At 46.4% G+C, this 19,928-nt stretch overlaps 1 protein-coding gene across 1 annotated transcript in view; it reads right to left on the minus strand.

Moving 5' to 3' along the window:
- Positions 1 to 19,928, minus strand: part of MUC16 (mucin 16, cell surface associated) — a 144,822-nt gene that overhangs the window by 53,765 nt on the left and 71,129 nt on the right. Inside the window, exons 27-49 of the mRNA XM_025367835.1 lie at positions 19,816 to 19,881; positions 18,772 to 18,896; positions 18,468 to 18,535; positions 17,692 to 17,864; positions 14,291 to 14,326; positions 13,964 to 14,029; positions 12,932 to 13,056; positions 12,630 to 12,697; positions 11,844 to 12,016; positions 11,480 to 11,515; positions 11,155 to 11,220; positions 10,137 to 10,261; positions 9,885 to 9,952; positions 8,790 to 8,962; positions 8,439 to 8,474; positions 8,115 to 8,180; positions 7,052 to 7,176; positions 6,731 to 6,798; positions 5,630 to 5,802; positions 5,266 to 5,301; positions 4,944 to 5,009; positions 681 to 805; positions 426 to 493 (exon numbers count right to left, since the gene is read on the minus strand). Of these exons, the coding sequence (XP_025223620.1) occupies positions 426 to 493; positions 681 to 805; positions 4,944 to 5,009; positions 5,266 to 5,301; positions 5,630 to 5,802; positions 6,731 to 6,798; positions 7,052 to 7,176; positions 8,115 to 8,180; positions 8,439 to 8,474; positions 8,790 to 8,962; positions 9,885 to 9,952; positions 10,137 to 10,261; positions 11,155 to 11,220; positions 11,480 to 11,515; positions 11,844 to 12,016; positions 12,630 to 12,697; positions 12,932 to 13,056; positions 13,964 to 14,029; positions 14,291 to 14,326; positions 17,692 to 17,864; positions 18,468 to 18,535; positions 18,772 to 18,896; positions 19,816 to 19,881 (2,131 nt within the window). The remainder of the gene's footprint in view (positions 1 to 425; positions 494 to 680; positions 806 to 4,943; positions 5,010 to 5,265; positions 5,302 to 5,629; positions 5,803 to 6,730; positions 6,799 to 7,051; positions 7,177 to 8,114; positions 8,181 to 8,438; positions 8,475 to 8,789; positions 8,963 to 9,884; positions 9,953 to 10,136; positions 10,262 to 11,154; positions 11,221 to 11,479; positions 11,516 to 11,843; positions 12,017 to 12,629; positions 12,698 to 12,931; positions 13,057 to 13,963; positions 14,030 to 14,290; positions 14,327 to 17,691; positions 17,865 to 18,467; positions 18,536 to 18,771; positions 18,897 to 19,815; positions 19,882 to 19,928) is intronic.

Below are 19,928 nucleotides of genomic sequence, written 5' to 3' on the forward strand. Positions count from 1 at the left end.
TGTGAACAAAGTCATGGATGCGAGGATTTTTATGAAATCACAAGGTGCAACCTGCGTTCTCACAGCAATGGGGAAAGAAGAGCTGAATCCTGAGACAGGAGAAGAACAGGAATTAGGGGTGAAATCAAGTGGATGAGGCATGTTTGGCAGAAATTCTGGGGACAGACTTTAACAACTGAAGGAAAGGGAGGTGGAGGGAATTTAGAGGGGTGATGAGGGTAAGGGCTCAATCCTGCTGATGGACTCTGAAGAATGTGTCAGTTGAGGTGGGAGGTGGTAGAATCAGGAGACAAACTGGTTCTGGAGCCATTGCCTCCTGAATTCCATCTGTGCTGAGGCCATCCCACGGTAGGGCAGGAAGGTGACCAAACTTTTTGGGCCTGGGAACAATTGGGGAAACCAGGCTGGAAATTCTAAGGTCTCACCTGAGCAAGGTCAGTCTGCAGCCAGAGTACAGAGGGCCGACACTGGTGCTCTTGAACAAGGGCTTGAGCTGTGGAGGAAGGGGAAGGAGGTGAGTGGGTGGGCTGAGGTGTAGGGATGGGGCAGACATGAGGTAGGAGGGGCTGGCATCACCAGTTGGGGCTTGCATCTCTAGGGCCAAGGAGTGGTGGGTGAGATCTTCCATGGCCCTGGCATGGGTGATATAAGCAGGACTGGTAAGGTGATGGAGCTCTTACCAGACCCTGCAGAACCCTCTCCGTGGTGTTGAACTTTCTGGAGCCAGGGTGTTGCATGTTTTCCTCATAATGCAAGTTAGTGATGGTAAAGTTGAGGTTGAATGGTATCAGGAGAGGGCCAGTGGCTGTAAAGGGGTTGGGAAATAAACACGATGTTCAAAAGTAGAGAAATATATAACAGTTTGCAATAGACTTATTTTTAAACATATGCAGCAGCATTTCATGTGGATAAAAAATAAAAGATTTTCATGCCTCTCTTGACTACAATAATAGAAGTTTTTCATAAATAAGCATATTATATAATTGTAATGAGATGGTGAACATAGTGCTTGGTGCATATTTAGTGCTCAGTAATGTCAGATGCTATTTTTTACCTCTGTTATTGCCATCTTTGTCATCAACATAACCATAGTTGTTGCCATGGCTATCATCGCTTTCATCACTATCAACGTCAGCACCACCACTACCACCATCCTCATCACCATCACCACCACAGAGATCATAATCAGCATCATCACCACCAGCACCATCATAATATTATTATTACCAGGATAATCACCAACACAATCATCATCATCATCATCATCATCATCATCTTTATTATCCTCATTGTCAACATCACAATCATCATTGGCAGTCGTCATCACTACCATCATTATCACCACCACAATCACCTCAAATATCACCAGTATCACCACAATCATCCCAAACATCACCACCATCACATCATCATTCCTGTTATAATCAGCACCACTATTATCACCATCATCTTCATCACCATCTCCATAATCATCATCACCATCACCAACATCATCAGCAGCATTGCCATCTTTATAGTCATCTCCATGATATTATCATCATCTCCATCCCCCCCACTATCATCATCACTGCCACCCTTATCATCCTCATCATCACAAGAATATAAGCGCTCTGAAGGAAGATATTTTTATCTCTTTTGTATTCCCTGCCACATTCCATAGGTCTGGCACAGAGTAAGTGCTCAATAAAGTGTGTTGGTTGCATCAGCTGCACTAGATTTGATTTGCTATGATGTTTCATCTTAATTTGCATGAAAATGACAGAGATGAAGACACTTACCATTGACTGGTATCATTGACTGGTGCTCACCTGTGTGGCTGGAGAGGGAGGATGGAGTCCCAGAGGTTGCCAGGTACACTGTGGGGGTCCCAGGAGCTGAGAAGAAGCTCTCATCAGTGAAATTAGCAAGTACCCCCATGGCAGAAAGGCCAGCAGGTAAGACTATTATGAAACTTGATGCATATGGGGTTTGACCTAGATCAGTCTGTAGCTGGGGCAGAAGGGAGGATGAATCCCTTCTGCCTTCCCAGCTCCTTCTCTTAAGAAGAGGAGCTATGGTTTTATATGGAGAAGGGTCAGCTCCTGCTCTGCTTTGTGTAGAACCAGGGGCTTGAGATTATCAGTTGAATACTCACTACTGGTAGTGGGCACAGATTTCCGATGGGTGAAACCTGCAGAGAGAGAGGGATTAACCTGAGTAAGGTTAAGGTAGAGGTGGATAACCAAATAGGGGTCAGGGCTACCCTGGTGAAATGGAACCGGGGCTGCTGGAGGTTTTCTATCAGGATCCTCACATCAGGGAAGAAAACCCTGAGGGTAAACCCAGTCTTCAACATAAAGAAGAAACCATGATGTTCTGACATCAACTATCAAATATAGACAACATTGTCAAGCTTTCAATGGCCAGGCAGTGAGTGTGACTTCAAGCCAGGGAGTAGAGGTTGCCCATCAGAGAGGAAGAGCCTGCAACCACATCACAGCTGCTCACCATTGACATACAGACTGTCTCTGTCCAGGGTGTAGGGGCCCAGTTCAGTGATGCTGTGGGTCAGTTGGCTCAGCTCCCAGTAGAGCTGCTCTCTGTCCAGCCCAGGTCTTTTGGGATCAGGGTGGTAGAGGCAGACAGCGTCCACTCCAGTGGCCGCTCCATCCTTCTCGGTCCTGGGGAAAGGAGGTGGGGAGAACGACAATGAAAAGATTACCCAGGACAGGTCTTGAGATTGCTGATGGAAGGACAGCAAAGGAGAAGGGAAAATGAGAAACCTGGGAAAGAGGTGAGAAGCCACACTTAGATTCTCTGAGTGCACGGACTACCAGCTTGCTTGGGACCATAAACAGAGTCAAGGATACAACAATTCTTATAAAAGTGCAAGGGTGAAATTTGCATTCTCATGGCATGGGAAAAAAGAGCCCAGACTTGAGACCACTGAAGACCTTGAAATGGGGATGAAAGCACATGGGTGAGGCATGATTGTCTTGAGAGAAATTCTGGGGACAGAATTTAACACCTAAAGGAAAGGGAGAGAGAGGGAAAGGTAGGGGCTCAATCCTGATGATGGACCACGCAGATTCTCTCTGTTGAGGTGAGGTGTGGGGGTGTTACTATCAGGAAACACACCGGTCCTGAGGCCAGTGACTCCTGAATTCCACCTTTGGTGAGGATATCCCTAGGAAGTGTATAAAGGAAGATGTACAAAGTCTATTGGAGTGAGAATAGTTGGGACAGCCAGGCTGGCTATTCTAGCCTCACCTGAGAGAAGTCAGTCTGCAGCCAGAGTACAGAGGGCCGACACTGGAGTTCTTGAATATGGGACTAAGCTGTGGAGGAGGGAGAGACAGGTGAGTAGGAGGGTTAAGGTCCCTGTGTGGGGGCAAAAGTGAGGTGGGTGGGGCAGGGCCCAGTGGGCATGGCTGGCCTCAGTGGGTGAGGCTTGCATCTCTGGGGATGAGGGCAAGGTGGGTGCGATCTTCTTCCATGGCCCTGGCACAGATGTTGTAGGAGGGGCTGGGTATCTGGAGTCGGGGAGAGTGAAGAGGTCAGGGTACTAACCAGACCCTGCAGGACCCTCTCTGTGGTGTTGAACTTCCTTGAGCCAGGGCGATGCATGTCCTCCTCATACTGTAGGTTGGTGATGGTGAAGTTGAGGGTGAACGGCACCAGGAGAGGGCCAGCAGCTGTAGTGGGAGGGGGAAACAAACATTATGTTCAAAGTGGAGAAAATAGGAATTTGCAACAGACTTATCTTTAAACATGTGCAACATTTAAATTGAATGACTAAATAAATATTTACCATGCATCCCTTTCCTATAATGACAGAATTTACTTATTTTTTTGAGATGGAGTCTCACTCTGTCACTAGGCTGGAGTGCAGTGGCACCATCTTGGCTCACTGCAACCTCTGCCTCCCGGATTTAAGCAGTTCTCCTGCCTCAGCCTCCCAAGTAGCTGGGACTACAGGCATGCACCACCACGCCCGGCTAATTTTTGTATTTTTAGTAGAGATGGGGTTTCGCCATGTTGGCCAGGATGGTCTCGATCTCTTGACCTCGTGATCCACCCACCTCGGCCTTCCAAAATGCTGAGATTATGGACGTGAGCCACCGCACCTGGCCTGACATAATTTATTTTTTAAAGGATGCTTTATAATAATAGTTAGATGCCGAGCGTAGCTCTTGGTGCATATTCAGAGCTTAATATTGTCTGATGTTATCTGTTATCTTTTTTATTGCCATCATTATTGTTGCTATCATTGTCACCATCACCATCATTATTATCATCATCACCACCATGATCATCCCAAGCATGACCACCACAAACATCATCATCACCACAGACAACACATCACCATTATCATCAAAACCCCACGACCATCACCGGCATCATCCTCATCACCATCATTGTCATTTTCATCAACATCACCAGTCTCATCATCACCATCTCAAACAGCACCCCAAAAAAGGAAAAATAAAAATAAATAAACAGCACTACCATCACCATCATCATCATCACACTCAACACATTATCATGAATATCGTAACTGTTACAGACATCCTCATGTCCATCATCATCATGGTCAGCACCACCACCACCATTATCACCAACAGCATCACTACCATCATCGTCATCATAATCATCATAAACAGCGCCACCACCACCACCATCAACACACTCAACATATCATGATTAATGTCATAACCACCACCACGATCATCATCATCATCACATAAACAGAAGCTCACTGAGGGCAGACATGTTTTTATTGGTTTTATTTTCCTTGTTGTATCCCTAGGGTCTGGTACACTATAGGTGGCCAGTTAATTTTTTTGGTTCACTCACTATCACTAGACTTACTATGATCTTCTATCTTTATTTGAATGAAAATGGCACAGATGTTTACATTCATCAGGCATGCTCTAACAGAGATGCCATTGACTGGTACTTACTTGTGGGGCTGGGGACGGGGGATGGTGTCCCTGAGATTCCAAGGTCCACTGTGGAAGTCCAAGGAGCTGAGAAAAAGTCCTCATCAGTGAAAGCAGGAAGTACTCTCATGACAGAAATGGCAAGAGGGGAGACTATGGGGTCTGCTGCCTGTGTGACTAGAGATGGGTCTTTCTTTGGAGCTGGGGCAGAGCAGAGCTTGAGTAACTGCTGTCCTCCTAACTCCTTTGCTGAAGAAGAGGACCTATGGGTTTACGAAGAGGGGTAGCTCCTGTTCTGCTTGGTATAGAATCAGGGGCATGTGGACATGACTTGAATACTCACTGCTGGTGGTGGGCACAGAGCTCCGATAGGTGAAACCTGCATAGAGAAGGAGGCAGGAGAGCGCGTAAGGGTTAAGGAGACGTTGGCGACCAAATAGGGGTCAAGGCTACCCTGGTGCAAAGGAATGAATTTCATGGTACAGGGGCATTTGAAGATTTCCTATCAGCATCCACACATCAGGAAAGAATGCCCTGAGGGAATACGTCCACAGTGATAAAGAAACTATGAAGTCCAGACCTTAGTCATCCCATGTAAAACACATGACAGAATTTTCAATTGCCAGGCAGGAAGTGTGACCTCTAGTTAGAGATTAGAGGCTGCTCAGCAAGAAGGAAGAGACTTCAACCACATCACAGCCACTCACCATTGACATAGAGACTGTTCCTGTCCAGGGTGTAGGGGCCCAGCTCTTTGATGCCATTGGTCATCTGGCTCAGCTCCCAGTACAGCTGCTCCCTGTCCAGTCCAGGGCTTTGAGGGGTAAGGCGGTGGGTACAGATGGCATCCACTCCAGTGGCTGCCCCATCCTTCTCAGACCTGGGGAAGGTAGGTGGGGAGAATGACAGTGAAAAGATTACCTAGGACGGGTCTTGAGATTGCTGAGAGAAGGATGGCAACTAAACAGAGGAAATGAGAAACTTGGGAAAGAGGTGAGAAGCCACACTTAGATTCTCTGAGTGCACAGACTACTGGCTTGTTGGGACTGTGAGCAAAGTCATGAACACAACAGTTTTGATTAAAGTGCAAGGTGAGGCTGGGCACGGTGGCTCACGCCTGTAATCCCAGCACTTTGGGAGGCCGGGGCAGGTGGATCACCTGAGGTCAGGAGTTCGAGACCAGCCTGACCAACATGGAGAAACTCTGTCTCTGCTAAAAATACCAAATTAGCCGGGTGTGGTGGCCCGTGCCTGTAATCCCAGCTACTTGGGAGGCTGAGGCAGGAGAATCGCTTGAACCTGGGAGACAGAGGTTGCGGTGAGCCAAGATCATGCGATTGCACTCCAGCCTGGGCAACAAGAGTGAAATTCTGTCTCAAAAAAAAAAAAAAAAAAAAAAATGCAAGGTGAATCCTGCATTCTCATGGCATGGGGACAGGAGAGCCCAGATTTGAGGCCAGTGAAGAGCTGGAAATGAGGATGAAAGCATGTGACTGAGGCATGATTGTCTTGAGAGAAATCCTGGAGACAGAATTTAAGAACTAAATGAAAGGGAGGGGCAGGGAAAGGAGGAAATTCAGAGGGATGACCGGGGTAGGGGCTCAAGCCTGATGATGGGCAATGCAGATTTTCTCTGTTGAGGTGAGGTATGGGGGTGTTACTATCAGGAGACACACCGGTCCTGAAGCCAGTGACTCCTGAATCCCATCCTTGGTGAGGGTATCCCTAGGAAGTGCAGCAAGGAAGCAGTGCAAAGTCTTTTGGAGTGAGAATAATTGGGACAGCCAGGCTGGCTATTCTAGCCTCACCTGAGGGAGATCAGTCTGCAGCCAGAGTACAGAGGGCCGACACTGGAGTTCTTGAACAATGGACCAAGCTGTGGAAGAGGGAGAGAGAGGTGAATAGGAGGGCTAAGGTCCCCGTGTGTGGGTGCAGAAATAAGGTGAGCGAGGCATGGCCTAGTGGGTGAGGCTGGCTTCAGTGGGCATGGCTGCCCTCAGTGGGAGAGTCTTGCATCTCTTGGGGCAAGGACGAAGTGGGTACATTCTTCTCCCATTACCCGGGCTTGGATGTTGTAGGAGGCACTGAGTATCTGGGTCAGGGCAGAGTGAGGAGGACGGGGCACTAACCAGACCCTGCAGGACCCTCTCTGTGGTGTTGAACTTCCTGGAGCCAGGGTGGTGCATGTCCTCCCCATACTGCAGATTAGTGATGGTGAAGTTGAGGGTGAATGGCACCAGGAGAGGAATAGCTGCTGTAGTGGGAATTGAAAATAAATACTGTGTTCAAAGTAGAGAAAATAGGAGTTTGCAATATACTTATCTTTAAATATAGGCAGCATTTCAATTGACTGACAAAGTAAATATTTACCATGCCTCCCTTGTCTTCAATGACAGAATTTATTTTTTAAAGGATATTATATAAAATAGTAGTTAGATGCTGAGCGCAGCTCTTGGTTCATATTCAGTGCTCAATATTGTCTGATGTTACCTGTTATCTTTATTACTGCTATTATCATCCTTGCTATCATTGTCACAATCACAATCATTATTATTATCGCCACCACCATAATAGTCCCCACCATGACCACGACAAACATCATCATCACCACACTCAATATGTCACTATTATCATCATAACCCCATGACCATCTCTGGCATCATCCTCATCACCATCATTGTTATTGTCATCAACATCACCAGTTTCGTCATCGCCATCATCAACAGCACCACCACCACCATCATCCTCACTAACATCATAACCGTCACTGACATCATCCTCATGTCCATCATCATAATGGTCGGCAACATCAACACCATTATCATCAGCATCACTATCATCATCATCATCATCATCATCATCATCAACAGCATCACTACCACCATCATCAGCAGCATTACCATCATGATCATCATCATGATCATCATCATCGTCATCAACAACTAGCACCACCACCACTATCATCAACACATGAATAAAAAAGCTCACTGAGGGCAGAGACACTTTTATTGGTTTTGTTTTCCTTGCTGTATCCCTTGGGTGTGGTACACAGTAGGTGGCCAACAAGTATTTTTGGTCCACTCACTATTACCAGATGTACTGTACTTTTCCATCTTTATTTGAGTGAAAATGGCAGAGATGTTCACACTCATCAGGCATGCTATAATAGAGATGTCATTGACTGGTACTTACCTGTGGGGCTGAGGAGGAAGGATGGAGTCCCTGAGGTTCCAAGCTCCACTGTGGAAGTCCCAGGAGCTGAGGAAAAGTCCTCATCAGTGAAAGCAGAAAACACTCTCATGGCGGAAATGGCAAGAGAGGGGACTATTATGAGGTCTGCTGCATGTGGGCTTCAGCTGGGTCTGTCTTTGGAGCTGAGGCAGAGGGAAGCTTCAATAACTTCAGCCTTCCCAGCTCCTTTGCTCATGAGGAGGACTTATGGGTTTATGAGGAGGGGCAGCTCCTGCTTTGCTTGGTGTAGTATCAGGGGCATGTGGACATGAGTTGAATACTCACTGCTGGTGGGGGCCACAGAGCTCCAATGGGTGAAACCTGCATAGAGAAGGAGGGAAGACATTGTGTAAGGATTCAGGAGATGTGGGGGACGCAATAGGGTTCATGGCTATCCTGATGCCATGGGACAGGGACCATTAAAGATTTCCTATCAGCATCCTCATAACAGAGAAGAATGCCCTGAGGGAATGCAGTTCACGATGACAAAGAAACCATGAAGTCCAGAACTTAGTCACCCCATATAGAGCACATAACAGAATTTTCAACGGCCAGGCGGAGAGTGTGCCTGCAAGCCAGAGATTAGAGTCTGCCCAGCAGGGAGGAAGAGACTCCAACCACACCACATCTGCTCACCATTGACATAGAGACTGTTCCTGTCCAGGGTGTAGGGGCCCAGCTCTTTGATGCCATGGGTCAGCTGGCTCAGCTCCCAGTACAGCTGCTCTCTGTTGAGTCCAGGGCTTTTGGGGTCATGACGGTGGGTGCAGATGGCATCCACTCCAGTGGCTGCCCCATTCTTCTCAGGCCTGGGGAAGGTAGGTGGGAGGAATGCAATCAAAAGATTAACTACGAAGGGTTTTGAGATTGCTGAGGGAAGGACAGCAAGGAACCAGAGGAAATGAGAAGCCTGGGAAAGAGGTGAGAAATCAGTTTCTCTGAGTGCACCAGCCACTGGTTTGCTTTGAACTGCAAGCAGGGTAATGGATACAAGAATTTTTATAAAAGTGCAAAGTGGCCTGGCACAGTGGCTCACACCTGCAATCCCAGCACTTTGGGAGGCCAAGGCGGGCAGATCACTTGAGGTCAGGAGTTCAAGACTAGCCTGGTCAACATGGTGAAACCCAGTCTCTATGAAAAATACATAAATTAGCTGGGTATAGTAGCGGGTGCCTGTAATCCCAGCTACTCGGGAGGCTAAGGCAGGAGAATCACTTGAACATGGAAGGCAGAGGTTGCAGTGAGCTGAGACCAGTCTGGTGTGCAGTGAGACTACGTTTCAACAATGAAATAATAAAATAAAATAAAATAAAATAAAATAGTGCAAGTTGAAACCTGCATTCTCATGGCATGGGGACAGAGACGCCAGACTTGAGACCAATGAAGAGCTGGAAATGGAGATGAAAGCCTGTGGATGAGGCACGATCATCTTGAGAGAAATCCTGGGGACAGAATTTAAGACCTAAAGGAAAGGGAGGTGCAGGGACAGGAGGGAATTCAGAGGGATGATCAAGGTAGAGGCTCAATCCTGATGATGGACTATGCGGATTCTCCCTGTTGAGGTGGGGTGTGGGGGTGTTACTATCAGAAAACACATTGGTCATGAAGCCAGTGACTCCTGAATTCCACCTCTGGTGAGGATATCCCTAGGAAGTGCAGCAAGGAAGCTGTGCCAAGTCTACTGGAGTGAGAACAAGTGGGGCACCCAGGCTTGATCTTCTAACGTCTCACCTGAGCAAGGTCAGTCTGCAGCCAGAGTACAGAGGGCCGACACTGGTGTTGTTGAACACGGGACCAAGCTGTGGAGGAGGGAGAGGGAGGTGAGTAGGAGGGCTAAGTTGCATGCTGGCTTCAATGGGCATAGCTTGCATCTCCTGGGGCAAGGGTGAGGTGGGTGTGATCTTCTTCCATTGCCTGGCATGGATGATGTAGGAGGTACTGACTGTCTGGGGTGGGGCAGAGTGAGGAGGGTGGGGCACTAACCAGACCCTGCAGGACCCTCTCTGTGGTGTTGAACTTCCTGGACCCTGGGTGATGCATGTCCTCCTCGTACTGCAGGTTGGTGATGGTGAAGTTGAGGGTGAATGGCACCAGGAGAGGGCCAGCAGCTGTAGTGGAGGTGGGAAGCAAACACTATGTTCAAAGTAGAGAAAATAGGAGTTTGGAATAGACTTATCTTTAAACATATGCAGAATTTAAATTGAGTGACAAAATATTTACCATGCTTCCCTTGCCTATAACCATGCAATTTACTTTTACAAACATATATTATATAATAGTATTTAGTTGCTGAGCACTGCTCCTGGTGCATATTCAGTGCTCAATATTGTCTGATGTTATCTATTATCTTTATTGCCATCTTCATCCTTGCTATCATTGTCACTGTCACCATCATTATTATGATCATCACTGCCATAATAATCCCCATCATAACCACCACAAACATCACCACACTCAACGCATCATCATTATCATCATAACCCCGCAACAATCACTGGCATCGTCGTCATCACCATCATTGTCATTGTCATCAACATAACCACTACCAACATCAATATCATCAGTACCATGGTCACCATCATAAACAGCATCACCACAATTATCATCATCATCACACTTAACACATCATCATTACCATCATAACCTTCACAACCATCACTGACAACATCCGCAAGTCCATCACCATAATCATTGGTAATATCACCACCACCATCATCAACATCATCCCACTCAACATGTCATTATTACTATCATAACCACCACCACCACCATCATCATCACATGAACACAAGCTCACTGAGGGCAGAGATGCTTTTATCGGTTTTATTTTCCTTGCTGTATCCCTAGGGTCTGGCACACTGTTGGTGGCCAATAAATTTTTTTGGTTCACTGAGTATCACTATATTTACTATGACTTTCCATCTTCATTTGAGTGAAAATGGCACAGATGTTCACATTCATCAGGCATGATCTAATAGACATGTCACTGACTGGTACTTACATGTAGGGCTGGGGAGGGAGGATGGAGTCCCTAAGGTCCCAAGTTCCACTGTGGAGGTCCCAGGAGCTGAGAAAAAGTCCTCATCAGTGAAAGCAGAAAACATTCTCATGGCAGAAATGACAAGGAGGTAGACTATTATGAGGTCTGCTGCATGTGGGCTTCAGCTGGGTCTGTCTTTGGAGCTGGGGCAGAAGGGAGCTTGAGTGACTTCTGCCTTCCCAGCTCATTTGCTCAAGAGGAGGACTTATGGGTTTAAGAGGAGGGGCCAATTCCTGCTCCACTTGATGTAGGATCAGGGGCATCTGGACATGAGTTGAATACTCACTGTTGGTGGTGGGCACAGAGGTCCGATGGGTGAAACCTGCATTGAGAAGTAGGGAAGAGACTTGTTATGGGTTAAGGAGATGTGGGAGATGCAATAGGGTTCAGGGCTATCCTGGTGCAATTAAGTGAGTTTCATGGGACAGAGGCCATTAAGATTTCCTATCAGCATCCTCCCAAAAGGGAACAGTGGCCTGAGGGAATGCAGTTCACGATGAAGAAGAAACCACGAAATCTAGAACTCAGTCAGACCATGTAGAGCCTATGACAGAATTTTCAGTAGGCAGGGAGGGAGCGTGACCTGAAGCCAGAGATTAGAGGTTGCACAGCAAGGAGGAAGAGACTCCTACCATATCACAGCTGCTCACCATTGACATACAGACTGTTCCTGTCCAGGGTGTAGGGTCCCAGCTCTTTGATGCCATGGGTCAGCTGGCTCAGCTCCCAATACAGCTGCTCCCTGTCCACTCCAGGACTTTTGGGGTCAAGATGGTGGGTGCAGAGGGCATCCACTCCAGTGGCTGCTCCATCCTTCTCGGACCTGAGGAAGGTAGAAGGGGAAATGACAATGAAAAGATTGCCTAGGACTTGTCTTGAGATTGTTGAGGAAAACATATCAAGGAACCAGAAGAAATGAGCAACCTGGGAAAGAGGTGAGAAGCCACACTTAGATTATCTGAGTACACAGACCACTGTCTTGGTTGGGACTGCAAGCAGAGTCCTGGATATAATAATTTTTATAAAAGTGCAAGATGAAACCTGCATTCTCATGGCATGGGGACAGGAGAACCCAGACTTCAGACTAGTGGTGAGCTTGAAGGCTGATGAATGTATGTGGATGAGGCATGATTATGTTGAGAGAAATCCTGGGGACAGAATTTAACTCCTAAATGAAAGGGAGGGACAGGCAAAGGAGGGAATTCAGAGGAGTGATCAGGGTGGTGCCTCATTCCTGATGGTGGATCAGGAAGATTCTGCATCTTGAGGTGGGGCATGGGGGAGTTACCATCAGGAAACAACTGGTTCTCAAGTCAGTGACTCCTAAATTCTCTTTTTGGTGATGATATCCCTAGGAAGTGCAGCAAGGAGACAGTGCAAAGTCTTTTGGAGTGAGAACAATTGGGGCAGAGAGGCTGCCTCTTCTAAAGTCTCACCTGAGCAAGGTCAGTCTGCAGCCAGAGTACAGAGGGCCAACACTGGTGTTCTTGAACATGGGACCAAGCTGTGGAGGAGGGAGAGGGAGGTGAGTAGGAGGGCTAAGGTGTGTGTGTTAGGGGCAGATGTGAGGTGGGCACAGCAGGCACCAATAAGAAGGCCTGGTCTCTGAGGGCGAGGCTTGCATCTCTTGGGGACAGGGGTAATGTTGGGGCTACCTTCTTTCATTATCTTGGCATCTATGATGTAGAAGGGACTGGATATCTGGGGCAGGGCAGAGTGAGGAGGGCAGGGCACTAACCAGACTCCGAAGGACCCTCTCCGTGGTGTTGAACTTCCTAGAGCCAGGGCGACGCATGTCCTCCTCGTACTTCAGGTTAGTGATGGTGAAGTTGACGGTGAACGGCACCAGGAGAGGGCCAGCAGCTGTAGTGGGAATTGAAAATAAATACTGTGTTTAAAGTAGAGAAAATAGGGGTTTGGAATAGACTTATCTTTAAACATATGCAAAATTTAAAGAGAAAAATATTTACCATGTCTCCCTTGCCTATAACAATACAATTTATTTTTATACCAGTGTATTATATAATAGTAGTTAAATGTTGAGCATAGCTAGTTGTGCATATTCAGTGCTCAATATTGTCTGATGTTATCTGTTATCTTTGTTATGGCCATCATCATTGTTGCTATCATTGTCATCATCACCATCATTATCATCACCACCATGATCATCCCCATCATGACCACCACAAACATAATCATCAGGACACTCAACACATCATCATTATCATCATAATCACATGACCATCACTGGCATCATCCTCATCACCATCATTGTGATTGTCATCAGCGACACCACTACCAACATCAACATCATCAGCACCATGGTCACCATCAAAAATAGCACCACCACCATCATCATCATCATCACACTCAACACATCATTACCATCATAACATTCACAACTGTCACTGACAACATCCTCATGTCCATCATCATCATTGTCAGTAACATCACCACCACCATCATCAACAGCAACACCATAATCATAAATCATCATCACACTCAATATGTCATTATTACTGTTACCACTACCACCACCATCATCGTCACATGAACACAAGCTCACTGAGGGCAGAGATGTTTTTATTGCTTTTGTTTTCCTTGCTATATCCCTAGGGTCTGGAACACTGTAGGTGGCCAATAAATATTTTTGGTTCACTCAGTATCACTAGATTTATTATGATTTTCCATTTTCATTTGACTGAAAATGGCACAGATGTTTACACTCATCACGCATGATCTAACACAGATACCATTGGCTGGTACTTACTTGTGGGGCTGGTGAGGGAGGATGGAGTCCCTGAAGTCCCAAGGTCCACTGTGGAGGTCCCAGGAGCTGAGAAAAAGTCCACTTCAGTGAAAGCAGAAAACACTCTCATGGCAGAAATGGCAAGAAGGCAGACTAGTATGAGGTCTGCTGCATGTGGGCTTGAGCTGGGTCTGTCTTTGGAGCTGGGCAGAGGGGAACTTGAGTAACTTCTTCTGCCTTTCCAGCTCATTTGCTCACGAGGAGGACATATGGGTTTAAGAGGAGGAGCCAGCTCCTGCTCCACTTGATATAGGATCAGGGGCATCTGGACATGAGTTGAATACTCACTGTTGGTGGTGGGCACAGAGGTCCGATGGGTGAAACCTGTATAGAGAAGGCGGGAGGAGACTGGGTAAGGGTTAAGGAGATGTGGGGGACGCAATAGAGTTCAGGACTATCCTGGTGCAATTAAATGAGTTTCACGGGACAGGAATCATTAAAGATTTCCTATCAGCATCATCGCAACAGGGAAGAGTGCCCAGAGGGAATGCCTCTCATGATAACGAAGAAACCATGAAGTCCAGAACTTAGTCATCCCATGTAGAGCATATGACAGAATTTTCAATGGCCAGGCAGGGAGTGTGCCCCAAGCAGAGATTAGAGGTTGCACATGAAGGAGGAAGAGACTCCTAGCATATCACAGCTGCTCACCATTGACATACAAACTGTTCCTGTCCAGGGTGTAGGGCCCCAGCTCTTTGATGCCATGGGTCAAGTGGCTCAGTTCCCAGTACAGCTGCTCCCTGTCCACTCCAGGGTTTTTGGGGTCAAGACGGTGGGTGCAGATGGCATCCACTCCAGTGGCTGCTCCATCCTTCTCAGACCTGGGGAAGGTAGGAGGGGGAATGACAATGAAAAGATTACCTAGGACTTGTCTTGAGATTGTTGAGGGAAATATATCAAGAAACCAGAGGAAATGAGAAATCTGGGGAAGAGGTGAAAATCTGCACTTACATTATCTGAGTACATTGACCACTGTCTTGGTTGGGACTGAGAGTAGAGTCCTGGATATAATAATTTTTATAAAAATGCAAGATGAAACCTGCATTCTCATGGCATGGGGACAGGAGAACCCAGACCTGAGAGTAGTGAAGAATTTGAAAGGGGGACGCATGTATGTCAATGAGGTATGATTGTCTTTTTTTGTTGTTGTTGTTCTTGTAAATAAAGCATACTTTATTTTTTTTTAATTTTTAAATTTTTTATTTTTTATTATTATACTTTAAGTTCTAGGGTACATGTGCATAACGTGCAGGTTTGTTACATATGTATACCTGTGCCATGTTGGCGTGCTGCACCCATCAACTCGTCATTTACATCAGGTATAACTCCCAATGCAATCCCTCCCCGCTCCCCACGATAGGCCCCGGTGCATGATGTGATTGTCTTAAGAGCAGTCCTGGTGACAGAATTTAACACTAAATGAAAAGGAGGGACAGACAAAGGAGGGAATTCAGAGGAGTGATCAGGATAGTGCCTCAATCCTGATGGTGGACCATGAAGATTCTCCATGTTGAGGTGGGGCATGGGGGTGTTACTATCAGGAAACAACATGTTCTCAAGTCAGTGACTCCTAAATTCCCTTTTTGGTGATGATATCCCTAGGAAGTGCAGCAAGGAGACAGTGCAAAGTCTTTTGGAGTGAGGACAGTTGGGGTAGCCAGGCTGGCTCTTCTAAAGTCTCACCTGAGCAAGGTCAGTCTGCAGCCAGAGTACAGAGGGCCAACACTGGTGTTCTTGAACATGGGACCAAGCTGTGGAGGAGGGAGAGGGAGGTGAATAGGAGGGCTAAGGTGTGTGTGTTAGGGGCAGATGTGAGGTGGGCACAGCAGGCACCAATGAGCAGGGCTGGTCTCCATGGGCGGGGCTTGCATCTCTTGGGGGCAGAGGTGAGGTTGGGGCTACCTTCTTTCATCACCTTGTCATCTATGATGTAGAAGGGACTGGATATCTGGGGCTAGTCAGAGTGAGGAGGGCAGGGCACTAACCAGACTCTGCAGGACCCTCTCCGTGGTGTTGAACTTCCTGGAGCCAGGGCGACGCATGTCCTCCTCGTACTTCAGGTTGGTGATGGTGAAGTTGAGGGTGAACGGCACCAGGAGAGGGCCAGCTGTAGTGGGAATTGAAAATAAATACTGTGTTCAAAGTAGAGAAAATAGGGGTTTGGAATAGACTTATCTTTAAACATATGCAAAATTTAAAGAGAAAAATATTTACCATGTCTCCCTTGCCTATAATAATACAATTTATTTTTATTCAAGTATATTATATAATAGTAGTTAAATGTTGAGCATAGCTAGTTGTGCATATTCAGTGCTCAATATTGTCTGATGTTATCTGTTATCTTTGTTATGGCCATCATCATTGTTGCTATCATTGTCATCATCACCATGATCATCCCCATCATGACCACCACAAACATAATCATCAGCACACTCAACACGTCATCATTATCATCATAACCACATGACCATCAATGGCGTCATCCTCATCACCATCATTGTTATTGTCATCAGCGCCAGCACTACCATCATCAACATCATCAGTACCATGGTCACCATCATAAACAGCACCACCATCATCATCATCATCACCATCACACTCAGCATATCATTACCATCATAACCTTCACAACCATCACTGACAACATCCTCATGTCCACCATCATCAGTCAGTAACATCACCACACCACCATCATCAACAGCAATGCCATAATCATAAATCATCATCACACTCAATATGTCGTTATTACTGTTACCACCACTACCACCATCATCGTCACATGAACACAAGCTCACTGAGGGCAGAGATGTTTTTATTGGTTTTGTTTTCCTTGCTATATCCCTAGGGTCTGGAACACTGTAGGTGGCCAATAAATATTTTTGGTTCACTCAGTATCACTAGATTTATTATGATTTTCCATTTTCATTTGACTGAAAATGGCACAGATGTTTACACTCATCACGCATGATCTAACACAGATACCATTGGCTGGTACTTACTTGTGGGGCTGGTGAGGGAGGATGGAGTCCCTGAAGTCCCAAGGTCCACTGTGGAGGTACCAGGAGCTGAGAAAAAGTCCACATCAGTGAAAGTAGATAACACTCTCATGGCAGAAATGGCAAGAAGGTAGACTAGTATGAGGTCTGCTGCATGTGGGCTTGAGCTGGGTCTGTCTTTGGAGCTGGGCAGAGGGGAACTTGAGTAACTTCTGTCTTTCCAGCTCATTTGCTCAAGAGGAGGACATATGGGTTTAAGAGGAGGGGCCAGCTCCTGCTCCACTTGATATAGGATCAGGGGCATCTGGACATGAGTTGAATACTCACTGTTGGTGGTGGGCACAGAGGTCCGATAGGTGAAACCTGTATAGAGAAGGAGGGAGGAGACTGGGTAAGGGTTAAGGAGATGTGGGGGACGCAATAGAGTTCAGGACTATCCTGGTGCAATTAAAGAAGTTTCATGGGACAGGAGTCATTAAAGATTTCCTATCAGCATCATCACAACAGGGAAGAGTGCCCAGAGGGAATGCCTCTCATGATAACGAAGAATCCATGAAGTCCAGAACTTAGTCATCCCATGTAGAGCATATGACAGAATTTTCAATGGTCAGGTAGGGAGTGTGCCCCAAGCAGAGATTAGAGTTTACACATGAAGGAGGAAGAGACTCCTAGCATATCACAGCTGCTCACCATTGACATACAGACTGTTCCTGTCCAGGGTGTAGGGGCCCAGCTCCTTGATTCCATGGGTCAAGTGGCTTAGTTCCCAGTACAGCTGCTCCCTGTCCACTCCAGGACTTTTGGGGTCAAGACGATGGGTGCAGAGGGCATCCACTCCAGTGGCTGCTCCATCCTTCTCAGATCTGGGGAAGGCAGGAGGGGAAATGACAATGAAAAGATTGCCTAGGACTTGTCTTGAGATTGTTGAGGGAAACATATCAAGGAACCAGAGGAAATGAGAAACCTGGGAAAGAGGTGAGAAGCCACACTTAGATTATCTGAACACACAGACCACTGTCTGCAAGCAGAGTCCTGGATATAATAATTTTTATAAAAGTGCAAGGTGAAACCTGCATTCTCATGGCATGGGAACAGGAGAACCCAGACTTCAGACTAGTGGTGAGCTTGAAAGGCTGATGAATGTATGTGGATGAGGCATGATTATGTTGAGAGAAATCCTGGGGACAGAATTTAACACCTAAATGAAAGGGAGGGGCACGGAAAGAAGGGAATTCAGAGGGGTGATCAGGGTAGTGCCTCAATCCTGATGATGGACCATGAAGATTCTGCATGTTGAGGTGGGGCATGGGGGTGTTACTATCAGAAAACAACTGGTTCTCAAGCCAGCGACTCCTGAATTCCCCTGTTGGTGAGGATATACCTAGGAAGTGTAGCAAGGAAGCAGTGCAAAGTCTTTTGGAGTGGGAACAAGTGGGGCAGCCAGGCTGGCTCTTCTAAAGTCTCACCTGAGCAAGGTCAGTCTGCAGCCAGAGTACAGAGGGCCAACACTGGTGTTCTTGAACATGGGACCAAGCTGTGGAGGAGGGAGAGGGAGGTGAATAGCAGGGCTAAGGTGTGTATGTGTTAGGGGCAGATGTGAGGTGGGCACAGCAGGCACCAATGAGCAGGGCTGGTCTCCATGGGCAGGGCTTGCATCTCTCAGAGGCAGGGGTGAGGTTCGTACTATCTTCTTTCATCACCTTGTCATCTATGATGTAGAAGGGACTGGATATCTGGGGCTAGTCAGAGTGAGGAGGGCAGGGCACTAACCAGACTCTGCAGGACCCTCTCCGTGGTGTTGAACTTCCTGGAGCCAGGGTGACGCATGTCCTCCTCGTACTTCAGGTTGGTGATGGTGAAGTTGAGGGTGAACGGCACCAGGAGAGGGCCAGCAGCTGTAGTGGGAATTGAAAATAAATACTGTGTTCAAAGTAGAGAAAATAGGGGTTTGGAATACACTTATCTTTAAACATATGCAAAATTTAAATTGAGAGAAAAATATTTACCACGTCTCCCTTGCCTATAATAATACAATTTATTTTTATAAAAGTATATTATATAGTAGTAGTTAGATGTTGAGCCTAGCTAGTTGTGCATATTCAGTGCTCAATATTGTCTGATGTTATCTGTTATCTTTATTATGGCCGTCACCAATTTTGCTATCATTGTCACCATCACCATCATTATTATCATCATTACCATGATCATCCCCATCATGACCACCACAAACATAATCATCAGCACACTCAACACATCATCATTATCATCATAACCACATGACCATCACTGGCATCATCCTCATCATCATCATTGTTATTGTCATCAGCATCACCACTACCAACATCAACATCATCAGTACCATGGTCACCATCATAAACAGCACCATCATCATCATCATCATCGTCATCATCATCACACTCAGCACATCATTACCATCATAACCTTCACAACCATCACTGACAACATCCTTATGTCCATCATCATCAATGCCAATAACTTCACCACCACCATCATCAACAGCAATGCCATAATCATAAATCATCATCACACTTAATATGTCGTTATTACTGTTACCACCACTATCATATAGTCACATGAACACAAGCTCACTGAGGGCAGAGATGTTTTTATTGGTTTTGTTTTCCTTGCTATATCCCTAGGGTCTGGAACACTGTAGGTGGCTAATAAATTTTTTTGGTTCATTCAGTATCACTAGATTTATTATTATTTTCCATCTTCATTTGATTGAAAATGGCAGAGATGTTTACATTCATCAGGCATGATCTAATACAGATACCATTGGCTGTTACTTACTTGTGGGGCTGGGGACGGAGGATGGAGTCCCTGAGGTCCCAAGGTCCACTGTGAAGGTCCCAGGAGCTGAGAAAAAGTCCTCATCAGTGAAAGCAGAGAACACTCTCATGGCA

Source organism: Theropithecus gelada, chromosome 19, assembly GCF_003255815.1.
Source record: "Theropithecus gelada isolate Dixy chromosome 19, Tgel_1.0, whole genome shotgun sequence".
In the NCBI taxonomy this organism is placed as follows: domain Eukaryota; kingdom Metazoa; phylum Chordata; class Mammalia; order Primates; family Cercopithecidae; genus Theropithecus; species Theropithecus gelada.